Below are 12,947 nucleotides of genomic sequence, written 5' to 3'. Positions count from 1 at the left end.
CATAGAGTCTAACATTTTAGACAATGAAATTGTCTAAAATTGTGGCTGTATAACACTTGCCTCATTTAATTCTTTATTCTGTGCTGTGTAATTCTTTATGCTTCCTGCTTCAAAATTGTCACCTGATACTATTATTATGTTTAAGTAATGAAACAACTGAGTGTAGCTGAATGCAAGTGAACATGCAAAATAATCTTTTGGTATCTGACATATAAAAAGAGCAGTACTATTGTTTCAAGAGAGAGAGCTTGCTTTCAGACTAATGCATGATTTTGGAACATAATACTAGGAAAGATAAGTATGACTTGTTTTTGACAAAATATATCTTCTCTTACTTTATCTTCTTCAATTTCTCACCAGAGAAAATAATCCATGTGTGAGAAAGAAAATATAGTTTTATATTTACTTCTCTGTCTTTTTTAGTTTTGTATCACACTAGTAATTGTTATAGAAACCTAGATTAAAGTTCAGTGTTATTCTGTTTAAATTAATTTGAAGAAATTTGCTTTGCTGATTTGAACTAAAACAAAGAAATTAAGCATAGTGTTAATGAGAAGGAATTTTCCTTCACCAATACTGCAAGTCTGCAAAACGAAAGATCAGAAAGGGTCAGTGTAGTCTTCTGCAAATACGTGAGGCAGAATGGCTTCTGGTCATGGCATCTGTAAGTAACTCTAGGAATAATTAATGGAAAAGTTTGAAGACATTCAAAATTTTGTAATATTCTTTGACATACAAACCCACTTTATAATCTATGTGGTTTAAATATATTTTGGTTTATGTCATAATTGAATAGTAGCAAACCAGAAACTGAGACCCCAAATTTGACAGCCAAACAGGACCTCAAGATAATTGCGGTAGTAGAAATTGGGGTACAGTGTCAGTAAACACTGAGAATCATAACCAAGAACCTACAACCCTGGCCTTAAGAAAAAAAAAAATTCTGCCAAATGGATGTAAATTAAGAACAGAGAAGATGCACATCAATGTAAACCACTGAAAAGTAAAACTATATGAACCATTAGGGAAAAAGACATTGTCATATGCATGGCGCAAGAGTTGATAAACTAGATGGGAAAGATGTATTTCAAAATCTACAGCACCGTTGTGTACCTGTAAAACATTTAAATTACAAAAATGAGGGAAAATAAATTTCTGTGTTGTAATTGTTTGAATTTGTTGGCTTCTGCTTTGCCTTCTAGACCAGAAAGTAAGTTTAGGAGTTTTGATTCTTTGTTTTAAAGGAAGAATTTACTATTCAATAATTTATATTTATAAAAATAAAGGATTATTTTTTTTCACCAGTTTTAAATGCAGTCATTAGAAGAACCTGGTAGCAATTGGAAAAAAAAAAAAAAACTTTAAAGTATGCTAGTTAACATTTCTCCAGTCAGGAAACTTTAGCATAAGAACAATAAAGCTTTGAAGATCACAGTTCTGCTGAATCCTGTGGTGAGATTTCCCTTCATCTTCTAAGTAATTTGTTTGAAAGAAGAAAAGATTAATGTTTACTGTGCAAAGTATACAGCTATTTTTGTAGACTTTTGTTGTCATTGTGGAGTGGCTGGGAAGGAGAGCCATAGGGGATGCAAATCTGGAAGCTTTATGCAGAACAGGTTCCCCAGAGAGGTGGTAGATGCCCCATCCCTGGAGACATTTAAAGCCAGGCTGGACAGGGCTATGAGCAACCTGATCTAGTTGAAGATGTCCCTGCTCATGGCAGGGGAGTTGGACTAGATGACCTTTGAAGGTCCCTTCCAACCCAAACTATTCTATGATTTTATGATTTCTTCTACTTCTTAGATATTCATGCTTGACAAAACTTTGTCCTAAAAAATTGTATGCCCTCAGTCAGGTAGATGTCGAGTTTTCAGATAAGAAGATGCTACATCCATATAAGATTTTATTAATTGCCAGAGAAAAATCTGGGGGCTTGGGGACTGTTTGGTAAATAACTCATGATTAATATCAAATATTTTGTTACCAAATATGAAAGAGCAGAATAGAGATCAACTTACAGCGAAAGTAGGAACTAAGGCATACTGAGTTAATGTGTTGGCTTGATGGAGCAACCTTGACATACCTCCTTCTTTTTTTAAGAAATTAAATTATTAAAGTAACATGAATGTCAAATGCGTTTTCAATAAAGCTTTGACTGTTCCAGTGACTTGGGGTCTTTACTTACAGACATGGGATTTTGATTAAATTGAAGATATTATTTTTCGAAGCCTTGTAACTCTGAAGGGATAGATGAGATGTATTACATCACCAGGAAATGGCAGAAATTTTTCTAGAACACTGTCTCCAGAGGCCATAAGGTATTAGAAGTTCAAAAGACTTTCCTGTTGGTTGAGACTGGCAGCATCTTCAGGTTTTATGCATGTTATCCAGGTAGTTAGTGCTTTTATAAAAGAGATTTTTTTTTTTTTTTATTCAGAAGAGGATTCTTAGTTTTTAGGAGGGTTGGCTTGCATTTTAAATCAGAGAGAATAAGTTCTTCTTCTTGAAAGATGTGCACAGTCTTTTGATTAAAGATAAAATTCATTTGTGCAGTAACCTCATGATCCTTTTACAGCACATTGAAAAGTCATTATAGATGAGGAACTCATATATTCAGCAGGCTATTTGTAGCCTGGCATGTCTCCAGTATTTTTTTCCTCTATTTTTGAGACATTGTTTGGCATTTTTCACAGTGGCAACTTCCCTGCAAGGAGACTTTAATATGTCTGGTAGTTGTCAGTGTTGAGAGGAATGCTTGGTGAAAGTCTTCCACTAGAATATTTTTTCTAGAGCACTTATTTGAATAAAGAAGTGGTTGCCCTCTAGATAAGGAGAATATATATCAGGTATTTTGACTGAAACAGATTTTTCCCTAGAATTCAAAACTGCAGTAAAGCTCCTGAAATACAACTTATAAGCTTCAGTGAAAAAACAATGGACAGTGCTCTCCGTTGTCATCTTCTTTCTGCTTAGTTTTACTCTTTGAAAAAACTGAAATCTAAAAATTCTTCGGGAATATAGGATTATGAGATCCATACAATTTTTTATAAAATAGAAGGATAATACATTGTATTTGGTGAGCAATGCAGACTAGCTGTAGCAGTAGCTACCATAACTGTAATGATATGCACGAAGCTCTCTGCTCGGTAGTTGTTATCATTTTTCAAAGTTACTCAATTACATAAATGAGGTGAAATAGAGGGGAGACAGAGTAGCAAAAGAAGATAAAGAGAGTTTATATGCCACAATTTTTGTTTTAAAGAAACTTCATTAAACTGAACTAGAAAGCAGACAGCTGCAGGGTGAGCCCTGGAAATTTAGGTCCGTGTCATATTTGAAATGAATAACTGTCCTAAAGCACTCAAAGCAAAGAATCACCCTTGTCATTTCCTGAAGTCTTAAATTTAAAATACTGTGTATAATCTACTGCAGTTTACGCTAATTCTCAAGGGAAAATGACCAAGTTAATCATTGCCATAATCCACACAGCAGATACATTAGGGGCTCACGTGTTCTGAAGGCTGCAAAGAATTAGGAAAAAAAAAAGCCCTTAATTTATTAAAAGAACTAAGATAAACTCTGCCTCCTCTTGGACATGAGCAAAAGCACTAAGGCAAAATGATCTTACCAATGGGAAAGTATTTCAGGAAAACTGAGGCTGCAGTGTTTCACTCAGCCAAGCCACAACCGAGATATACTGAGATATAGAAAGAACAAATATTTTTGCAAGAAAAGTTGACTAAAAGGCTTATGGAAAAAAAAAAGGTGAACTTCCCAATAGTCTGCTGGATTAACCTCTAAGCATTCAAGACAACTGGATATGTTCACACTCCTGAGGGTTCATGTGGTCATGTTCTTTGTAGGACAATAAATTTGTAATTTATTATCTTGGAATGTATTAATATAGTTTTACTGGCAAACATCTAAATAGTTGAAAAAATTTATTTTTCTGTACTGTATGGGCTTTAACGTACATTAAATGTTTTTTTACAAATAGCAGTATATGACATTGCTTGGAAGGTAAAAGCAAAATGTCTAGAACATATGGTGCTTAACTGCAAAAGCTGAATGGCTACTTAGCTATTACATTATTAAAACTTTTTTAATGTTCACGCTCATTCATATTTGAGGGAGTGCTTCCGTTGATAGTTTTGGAAAGCCTGAATCAATTTTGTATTGAATATCTTAAGGAATTCCACACCCAGTCATATATTAGTGAACAAAAAATATGTCAGTGAAACATGAAGACATTGTCTGTATACTTAAAGAACTGGCTTTTGTTTCTGTTCTACCATTGCTTAACTGTCAAATTTTAGTTGAAAATTGTTATTTTTCTAGATATTTTTCCTGTATTTGAGAAGGTTGGAAGAACTAATAAATAAAAAACTTTGTCTAAAATGTTATTTCCCACTCTAGCTTTCAGTCAGGTTTATTACCTGTAGAATGGCCCTTTCCTAAATACATCCTCAAAACTGTTCTCGTCTTTGATATACAAAGCACTGAGCGCATTGCCAGTTAAGGGAATACAACATAGTATTGGTTTATCAGCCTTTCTTCATCCATTTGTTGTTTCATCTTATACATAGGCTACAGAATCCTATGGGAGAGGCAGAGTTTGAAATACTCCACTTATTCTGTGTTTCTGAAGTACTCAGCAAAATGGCATATTTGGTATTGGAATTCCAGGAATAACTTTGTTAGACTTCGTAGGATTTTGATTCGGTAGGGAAGTGTTAATCCTTGGAAGAAAAAAAAGGTATTTTTTCAGCAGCAGACTTGGACTATCATAACATAGCTATTCGTGTTCAAAATCTTGTGGATTCATATAAGAAGTTGTTAGGGTCTTTTCTCAACATCATGATTCTTACTCAATTAGGCTATTGATAACATAGTATCTTGTAATGTGTTGGAGGAAAACTTGCCCTTCAGAGGACATCTCCAATTTCTGTTGCCTTTACTATATTCTTCAACTTTCAGTGGGAGAGTGTGCTTACATTTCTCTCAAGAGTGTCTCTAACCAATATTTTCAGTTTCACTTTCTTCTTGTTTTTCCATCTTCTTGCAGAAACATCAGTCTGTCCAGTGTTTATGGAGACCGTGTTGAGTCGATAAGGACACAGAAAAGCATTTTTCATTTAGAAAAATGTTGCATAATCTTGAGCCTGTGAGGAAGCACAGAACTTAATAGCACTGAGTGGAAAGAGATCCCTGCCATTAGATAGGTTTATTTTTAATACGGTTGCAAAGTCTGGAAGAGGAGTAGGCTGCTGCATGCATACTTTAACCATGTCTGACTTCAGAAGTAGTTTATAACCACAGACATGATAATTTGAGGGTTACTATTTTCTGAAAAAACACTAATATTGCTGTCTGTGGTTGCATTTCCTAGATAAAATTTAGTACGGCCACCTGATACTTGTGTGGAAACAGAAGAATTTTCCTATAAAATTGAAAACAATTATATGGCTCTGAAAACAAACAAACAAACAAAACCCACCACACAACTGACTGGAGTTCTCTGGTATACACAGTACAGTGTTTTTTTTCTGTCTTCCTGCAGATATATATATATATAGCGAATATGTGACTGTGGTTATATGGTTGAATATGATTTGTCAGTTGAGTACTTGAATACCTTTATTTTACTTTTTATTAGGTATTCTAGCAAACAAATGAAAAAACCAGAAACACCAAGAGCTGCACCTCAAGTGCAATTTGTGGAGTGCTCTTCCTCAAATTCTTATGTGAAACTGAGCTTCCCCATTTTCTTGCATTTATTAAAATAACACTAAGAGCCTCAAAGAATTCTGTACCCTTTTTAGCTAAAGATGAAATAAGGGACAATTTTTACCTTCGCAACCGAAATCTAAATTAGGATAAAATCTAAAGGTAGTTATAGCATAACAGGAAAGAGCAATGAAAGAGATGAAGGAAAAGGAAGCACATATGCTAACACTTTGTTAAACACTAGTAATGGGTAGTGTCAGAATGTCAATAATCTTCATATCAGTTGATAATTCACTGTAATGACTGAGAGAAATAGAGCGAAGACAGATGGTGACTTTGAGAACATAGAGGAGAACACTTTGTGAAAGGCCATACAGAAGAAGGCGTGAAGATTCTCTTCACAGAAGGAAAAGCCAGTGTCACTGATTAATTTGAAGGACAGAGCAAAAATCTGTGACTGAGTTGGCTAGGGGACTGGGTGTTGTATGATGTTTGCTCTTTGAAGAAGCCCTCTGAAAACTGGGAAGGATAAAAGAGTTTTCTTCCCAGTCTATTGGTACCACAGCAAAGCTGTCTTTTGATAGTCTTCAATATTCTGTCATTGTTATTACAATGGTCTATGTTTCCTCATTATGAGCTGTGAGTAAGGGACAGTGCACATGAAATCAGCCAATTGAGTAGTGTTGTTAGTCGTTGTAATGTCTATTTGTTAAGACATAAGCCTGGGAAGAAAGCTGTGTGTTTTCTTGTACTGTTTCGTTTCTCTTGAATTTAGCAAGCAGGGCAACATTTAAACTCAGTTGAGAAACAGACATTCAAATCACAGAGAAATAGAACCATATGATTCATCCTCGCATATGGTTGGTCAAGTTTAATTGCCAAAAATAACTTTTCTAGAGTATTAGCAGGAGTCTGGTAAATACAAATGTTAGGCTGAAGCCCCACTGAAGTACAAGTCTTTGTATAAAATCGTATGAGACTGTCTGATGAGTACATGAACTGTCTGTAGAATTACCACTGTCATGGCAGACTGTGACTGTTGAGGTAATTTTCAGATGATACATATAGTTAATATGCATCTGAAATAGTGAATTTCAGTTCTACTTTCCTTATATTAATTTTGTATTACCAAGTAATAAATGTTTATATGTTTAGAAGATACATCAGTACTTTGGTTAACTAGAATATGGTAGATGACTCATAGAATCATTTTGTTGAAAAAGACCCTTAAGATCATCAATTCCAGCCATTAACCTAACGCTACCAAGTCCACTTCTAAACCATGCCCTAAGCTCCATGTCTACATGTCTTTTAAACACCTCCAGGCATGGTGACGCAACCACTTACCTGGGCAGCCTGTTCCCGTGCTTATTAATGGTTTCAGTAAATGATTATTTCCTAATATCCAATCTAAACCTCCCCTGGTGCAACTTGAGCCATTTCTTCTTGTCCTATTGCTTGTTGCTTGGGAGAAGAGACCAACACCCTCCATGCTACAACCTCCTTTCAGGGAGTTGTAGCCAGCGATAAGGTCTCCCCTCAGCCTCCTTTCCTCCAGGCTAAACAGCCCCAGTTCCCTCAGCCACTTCTCATCAGACTTGTGCTCCAGACCCTTCACCAGCTTTGTTGCCCTTCTTTAAACACGCTCCAGCACCTCTTGTAGTGAGAGGCCCAAAACTGGACACAAGATTCAAGGTGTGGCCTCACCAGTGAGTACCAGGGGTACAATCACTTCCCTAGTCCTGCTGGCCACACTATTCCTGATACACACCAGGATGCTGTTGGCCTTCTCGGCCACCTGGGCACGCTGCTGGTTCATATTCAGCCACCTGTCAACCAACACCCCCGGGTCCCTTTCTGCCAGGCAAGTTTCCAGCCACTCTTCCCCGAGCCTGTAGTGTTGCATGGAGCTGTTGTGACCCAAGTCCAGGACCCGACATTCGACCTTGTTGTACCTCATACAACTGGCCTCAGTCCATCGATCCAGCCAATCCAGATCCTTCTGTGCAGCCTTCCTACCCTCCACTAGGTCAACACTCCCACCCAAGTTGATGTCATCTGCAAACTTACTGAGGGTGCAATCAATCCCCTCATCCAGATGATTCATAAAGAGATTAAACAGAACTGGCCCCAATACTGAGCCCTGGGGAACACCACTCATGACCCACCGCCAACTGGATTTGGCTCCACTCACCACAACTCTTTGGGCCTGGCCATCCGGCCAGTATTTTACCCAGCAAAGAGTACACCCATCCAAGCCATGAGCAGCCAGTTGCTTCAGGAGAATGCTGTGGGAAAGAGTGTCAAAGGCTCTACTGCAGTAAAGCTATGTTTACTACGTTCTCTAAAATTTAACTTAGTATGTGCTATGGCAGATGTTCTCACTCAAATTTTGAGTCATTCCCTGTGTAATTAGAAAAATCTTTACAAAACTAAAGAAAGCACAGGAATCAGAGAACTAGGAATAGCTGTTCGTCATACTAGCTATTCTCAGTACCTTTTGAAATAGGTATTTGCTTGTCAAAATTTTGAGATTTTTGAATATCCACTGGTTCAGAATTGTTACATTTTTCTTCTGAACTGCTGGATGCTAGGAATATATAGAAAAACTAATATTTATGCTGTAGAGTGAGTCATTGAGAAACAATTAGGAACTTGGCTGAATTCTTAAATCTTCCATTTTTCAGAATTTTTGTGGAATCTAAGAGTACCCTTGGATCTCCTTATTATAAAACTCTTACTTTATAAGTATTATGAATTTGACAAAGGAAAAAAAAAGTAAAAAGTTAAGGCAACTTCTTTATTTAATAGTAATGAAGGAATCGGTAACATTTGTTCCTTGTGGTAAAAGAAAGGTGGATATACGATGTTAGAAAATAACATTTTTTTATCAACTCGTTGGTCTTGAAATAACTATTGATAACAGAGTAAAAACTAGCATAGTTATGGTACGCTTTGCTTACTGCCTCAACAAGATGTTATACAACTTTGCCTTCATGGTTATCTGTAACTGTATGTTCTTCAGAGAATTAATACTAGTCTTAATTTTGGGAACTTGCCATGTTAAATGCAAAGTAATTATTTTCAGTTTTATTTTTTCTGTTTTAATCTTCTTGTAATAAAGTAGTCTTCCATAAAGGTATTGCTAGTGGTTTCTGTTTTCTTGTGTTTTGTTTTGTTTTTAATTGACTTGTAGAAATTAATTTTATTTGTATTTGGACCTTTATTCATGTAATTTTTCAAGTAGCATGATATCAAGAAAATTTAACATGCTTTAGTTGGTTGTATTTTATTGATGTAAAATTTTCTACGTATTAAGAGATAGCACCTTATCAGTTCTGTAATTTCCTTTTAAGAGTTTAAGGGGGTAAATGATGGGATTTTTTTTTTATTCTAATACAAGACTATTTTGGGACCTTTTGACAAATTAAGCTGACATGAGAATATAATTACGAGAACAGCGTATTTCTAGAATGTGTACATTTCTGCTACTTTTTTGGTTAGACTTGCCTGAATTCTGTAGTGAAAGACACCTTTGTCTCAGGATTTTTCTGTGGTAAACGTAATTAAAATACAAAAAAAATACAATAATTTTTCACAACTATGATTTCTGTATTTGCTATATCCCAGAACAGTAGGGACTACATAGTTGCACGTTTCAACATTGGGATTTTAGACTTTTTCTGTTACACAGATAGCAAAAGTATAGTTTTGCAGAAACTATTCAGTTCTGGCTGAAAACAGACAAATAGCTAAAGGTAAGAAATAACACTTCCTTTTTCAGTTGAAATGCTTCCACTGGAAGGATTTTAAAAACAATGGGCTTTAGTCCAGTGCTGGTATTCTTGATTTTGTACACTAATAGCATATGGTAAACATAATGTTACATTTTTATATGGTTTGTTTTCAGGAGTCTTATGCTTGTCACTTAATTTTACTGCATTTTGGAATCAAAATAATGTTACTGTTCCATGATTGGCTTTGGGATGCTGGGACTTAAGATTTAGGATAGTGACTTTGGTCCAGGAAGTTGTTTCCTGAGCTGATAACTTAGACAGATAAGTTGTATGGGAGGTGATAGAGGTGTTTCAAGAAGTGGTTCCTGGCTTTCTCTGCTGTGATCCATTTGTCGTATTGAATCAGGTTTGATGTGGGGCAATGCTAATTTGGAGGCTGGGTGGGATTCCGTTGTTGCTTTTTACTGCTGTGGACAGAATGAACCTGGAATTTCCCAAGGTTTGGAAACAAATTTATTGACATTAGGACCCTAGTTATTGTGATGCTAGAACAGCCCCTATGTAAGTTCTGAACAGCCATGCAATATGAAGAAAAGGAGATTCAGGGGTGACCTTGTGGCTCTCTGTGGCTTCCTGAGGATGGGACTTGGAGAGGGAGGTGCTGAGCTCTTCTTCCTGGTATCCAGTTCCAGGATGCATGGGAATGGTTCAAAGCTGCATCAGGGGAGGTTTAGACCAGACATTAGGAAACGTTTCTTTACTGAGAGGGTGACCCAACACTGGAACAGGCTTCCTAGAGAGGTGGGTGATGCCCCAAGCCTGTCAGTGTTTAAGAGGCATTTGAACAATGCCCTTAATAATTTGCTTTAACTTTGGTCAGCCTTGAAGTGGTCAGTCAGTTGGACTTGGTGATTGTCGTAGGTCTCTTCCAACTGGAGCTATTCTATGCTATGCTGTGCTATGCTGTGCTATGCTATGCTATGCTATGCTATGCTATGCTATTCTATGCTATGCTATTCTATTCTATTCTATTCTATTCTTCTATGCTATGCTAAGCTATGCTAAACTATGCTATGCTATGCTGCTCTATTCTACTCTATTCATAGCAACTAGTACATCCCTGCTTCTGTTGCAGTATAATACCTGTATTGCTTCCTTTCCTTCTGCTCTCAGGGATCATTATATATCTATTAAGACAGATTTAAAGTGTTTACTTCACTCTTCTTTAGGCCCTTTAGTGATTGAAGTACAGAATTCATAAATTTTTGTGAAGATATTGCACATATTTCTGATAACTATCATTGAGAATGTAGTGTGGTCATGATAAAATTTTAGTAGGAAGGAAAGGGATGACCTGTATTACATTTGTGAAATACTTTAAATATTAACACTTACATGTTTCCTTTTAAAAAGGAAATTGTTAAAGAAGCATTAATGGAGGAGCAAAAACGAAGTGAAAAGGCAATTGAAGAAGCAGTGAAAAGGACAAGAGAGGAACTGATGGAATATATTAAAGAGCAGAAAAGGGTGAGTTACCAGTGGCTAATGGGTGTCATTTCATGCAGTGGGAAATTGGTGAAGTTCCATCCTGAAACATGTCTTAAAATGCACAAGAAAACAGAATCAGGAGCTATGTCTTCAGATTTGTCATTCCTTTTTTCAAACAGTTTGTTTCTATGATATATTTCTTCATGTATATTTCTAGAATTTTAAGCTCTTCACAAGATGAAAAGCAGAAATTAATGCATTGGTTGAAATTTACAGCATTTCTTATTACAGTAGCTTAAAGATGCGGCATAAATGCAGTCTGTCAAATTTAAACTGTAATCCGAGTTCAGCTCATTGAAAGCATTTTGGTATTAACAACAGATGCTATTTTATATTCACAAATGAACTTCATCATGCAGTTTGCATACACCTGAATGTCATTAACTTTTCCTCTCAACCCACTTATATGATAGCCTGCAAATTTATTGGTATTCTATTGAGCATGATTTATAGCCGGTGCACTGGCCTTGTTATGAAATGTTGTAATGTTCTGAAACTTGGTTTCAAGTATTTTGTTAATGCTGTATACTTGTGGTTTAATGCTTGTGTATAAACAGTAAAATGTAATTCAAAATACAGTTTGATTTGCTTCCAGTAGGAGGAGAAAAAGTTAACACACTTCTCCCCTCTGAGGCTCTTTATAAAAATAAAAAAATAATGTATAAAACCTCTTTCTTTCATATGGTGGTAGCAGCCCAAGATCAAATTCAGTTATTTCAGTATTCTCAATAAACAAAATCGCTAACCTTGAATCTAATTGGTAATGTCCTGAAAAGGAAGTAGAAATCATGTGTTTGGCCTCTTCTATTCCCTGCTTTTATGAACTGAGTAGTATTATAGGAAACAGGATTTAACTTCAGAAGTTTCACTCTGCTACTAGTTAAGATTAGTATTGAATGAGTACTCTTCTATTATGCTGTGTGTGGAGAAGTTTACATTTAGCATCCATAAGGATGTTTGAGCTTGTTTATATCTGAAGTTGGTCATTTACAAAGGATAAACTGTGAGGAAAGTGAAAATAGGTCTACTATTAAAATAGCTTGAATCATAAATAAATTGGTCAATAGGACCACTAGTGCAGATCGTCTAGTCCCTCTATGCAGACTCCTCACTGTTGGCAGCTAGATCGCACCATTTTGAATTGACAGTAATTTCCTGCAGGCTCTTCAGTAGCAACTCATTAGTCCTTAATCTCTTGTATTTCCATTTGCATCAGGAATGGAGACTTTCTTCCACTTCTTTCTACCTACACATAGTTGGAGCACATTGCCGTTATTGCATTGTCTGACTACTGTTAGTCTGTCTTAAACATGTGAAGTTCCTCTTTGGTTTATCTAGAAGGAGCATAATTTCCGTTCATTCCGCACAGTTCTTGAATGTCAAAGTATTTCAGTCAACCTTTCCCCTTATAGATCAAGTGACATGTTTCCATTCATTAAAAAAAAAAAATGAAATGTAAGGACAGCTAGCTTTTTCTGGCATAAGATTTATAAAGTCTACCTATATTTAAGTTGAAAGTGGAAGATGTTTTTAACTCCAAATCATTTGGCATAATTGCCAGTTATCTGTTGGTCTAGTTTTCTGAATGAACTATCCAGTGCAAAATATCCTTGTAGACCTGATCCTGCAAAAATTTGTTCACTTAGTTTATTTTATGCACTGTAATTTGATCCTGTTTACTTCAGATGACATGAGCTGTAAAATTTTGGCATAAAAATTATTTTATTATCAGACAATAAAATCTAGAGGTGGTCTCACACTCAATTCACTGCTGTATATTTGATGTTTAAATTTATGCTTTCAGTTGAAGTCTCAAACTATGAATGTAAGCTGGTGAGTTCCAGGAAAAGACCAGTTATGGTTTTGTATAGAAGTTACTATTATTGTTAAATTTATTAATTCTAATTCTAATTCACATTTTAAGATTGACAACTG

General features: G+C 35.9%; 1 protein-coding gene across 1 annotated transcript in view; it reads left to right on the top strand.

Annotated features, from left to right (window-relative positions):
• The window catches only part of CCDC91 (coiled-coil domain containing 91), a 138,516-nt gene that overhangs the window by 98,238 nt on the left and 27,331 nt on the right, over positions 1-12,947 (top strand). The window contains exon 12 of the mRNA XM_065647939.1: positions 10,878-10,991. Within this exon, the coding sequence (XP_065504011.1) occupies positions 10,878-10,991 (114 nt within the window). The remainder of the gene's footprint in view (positions 1-10,877; positions 10,992-12,947) is intronic.

The sequence above is a fragment of the Caloenas nicobarica genome, chromosome 1 (assembly GCF_036013445.1).
Source record: "Caloenas nicobarica isolate bCalNic1 chromosome 1, bCalNic1.hap1, whole genome shotgun sequence".
Classification (NCBI taxonomy): Eukaryota; Metazoa; Chordata; class Aves; order Columbiformes; family Columbidae; genus Caloenas; species Caloenas nicobarica.
The sequence above is the reverse complement of the archived record's forward strand: the minus strand, read 5'-3'. Positions and strand labels throughout refer to the sequence as shown.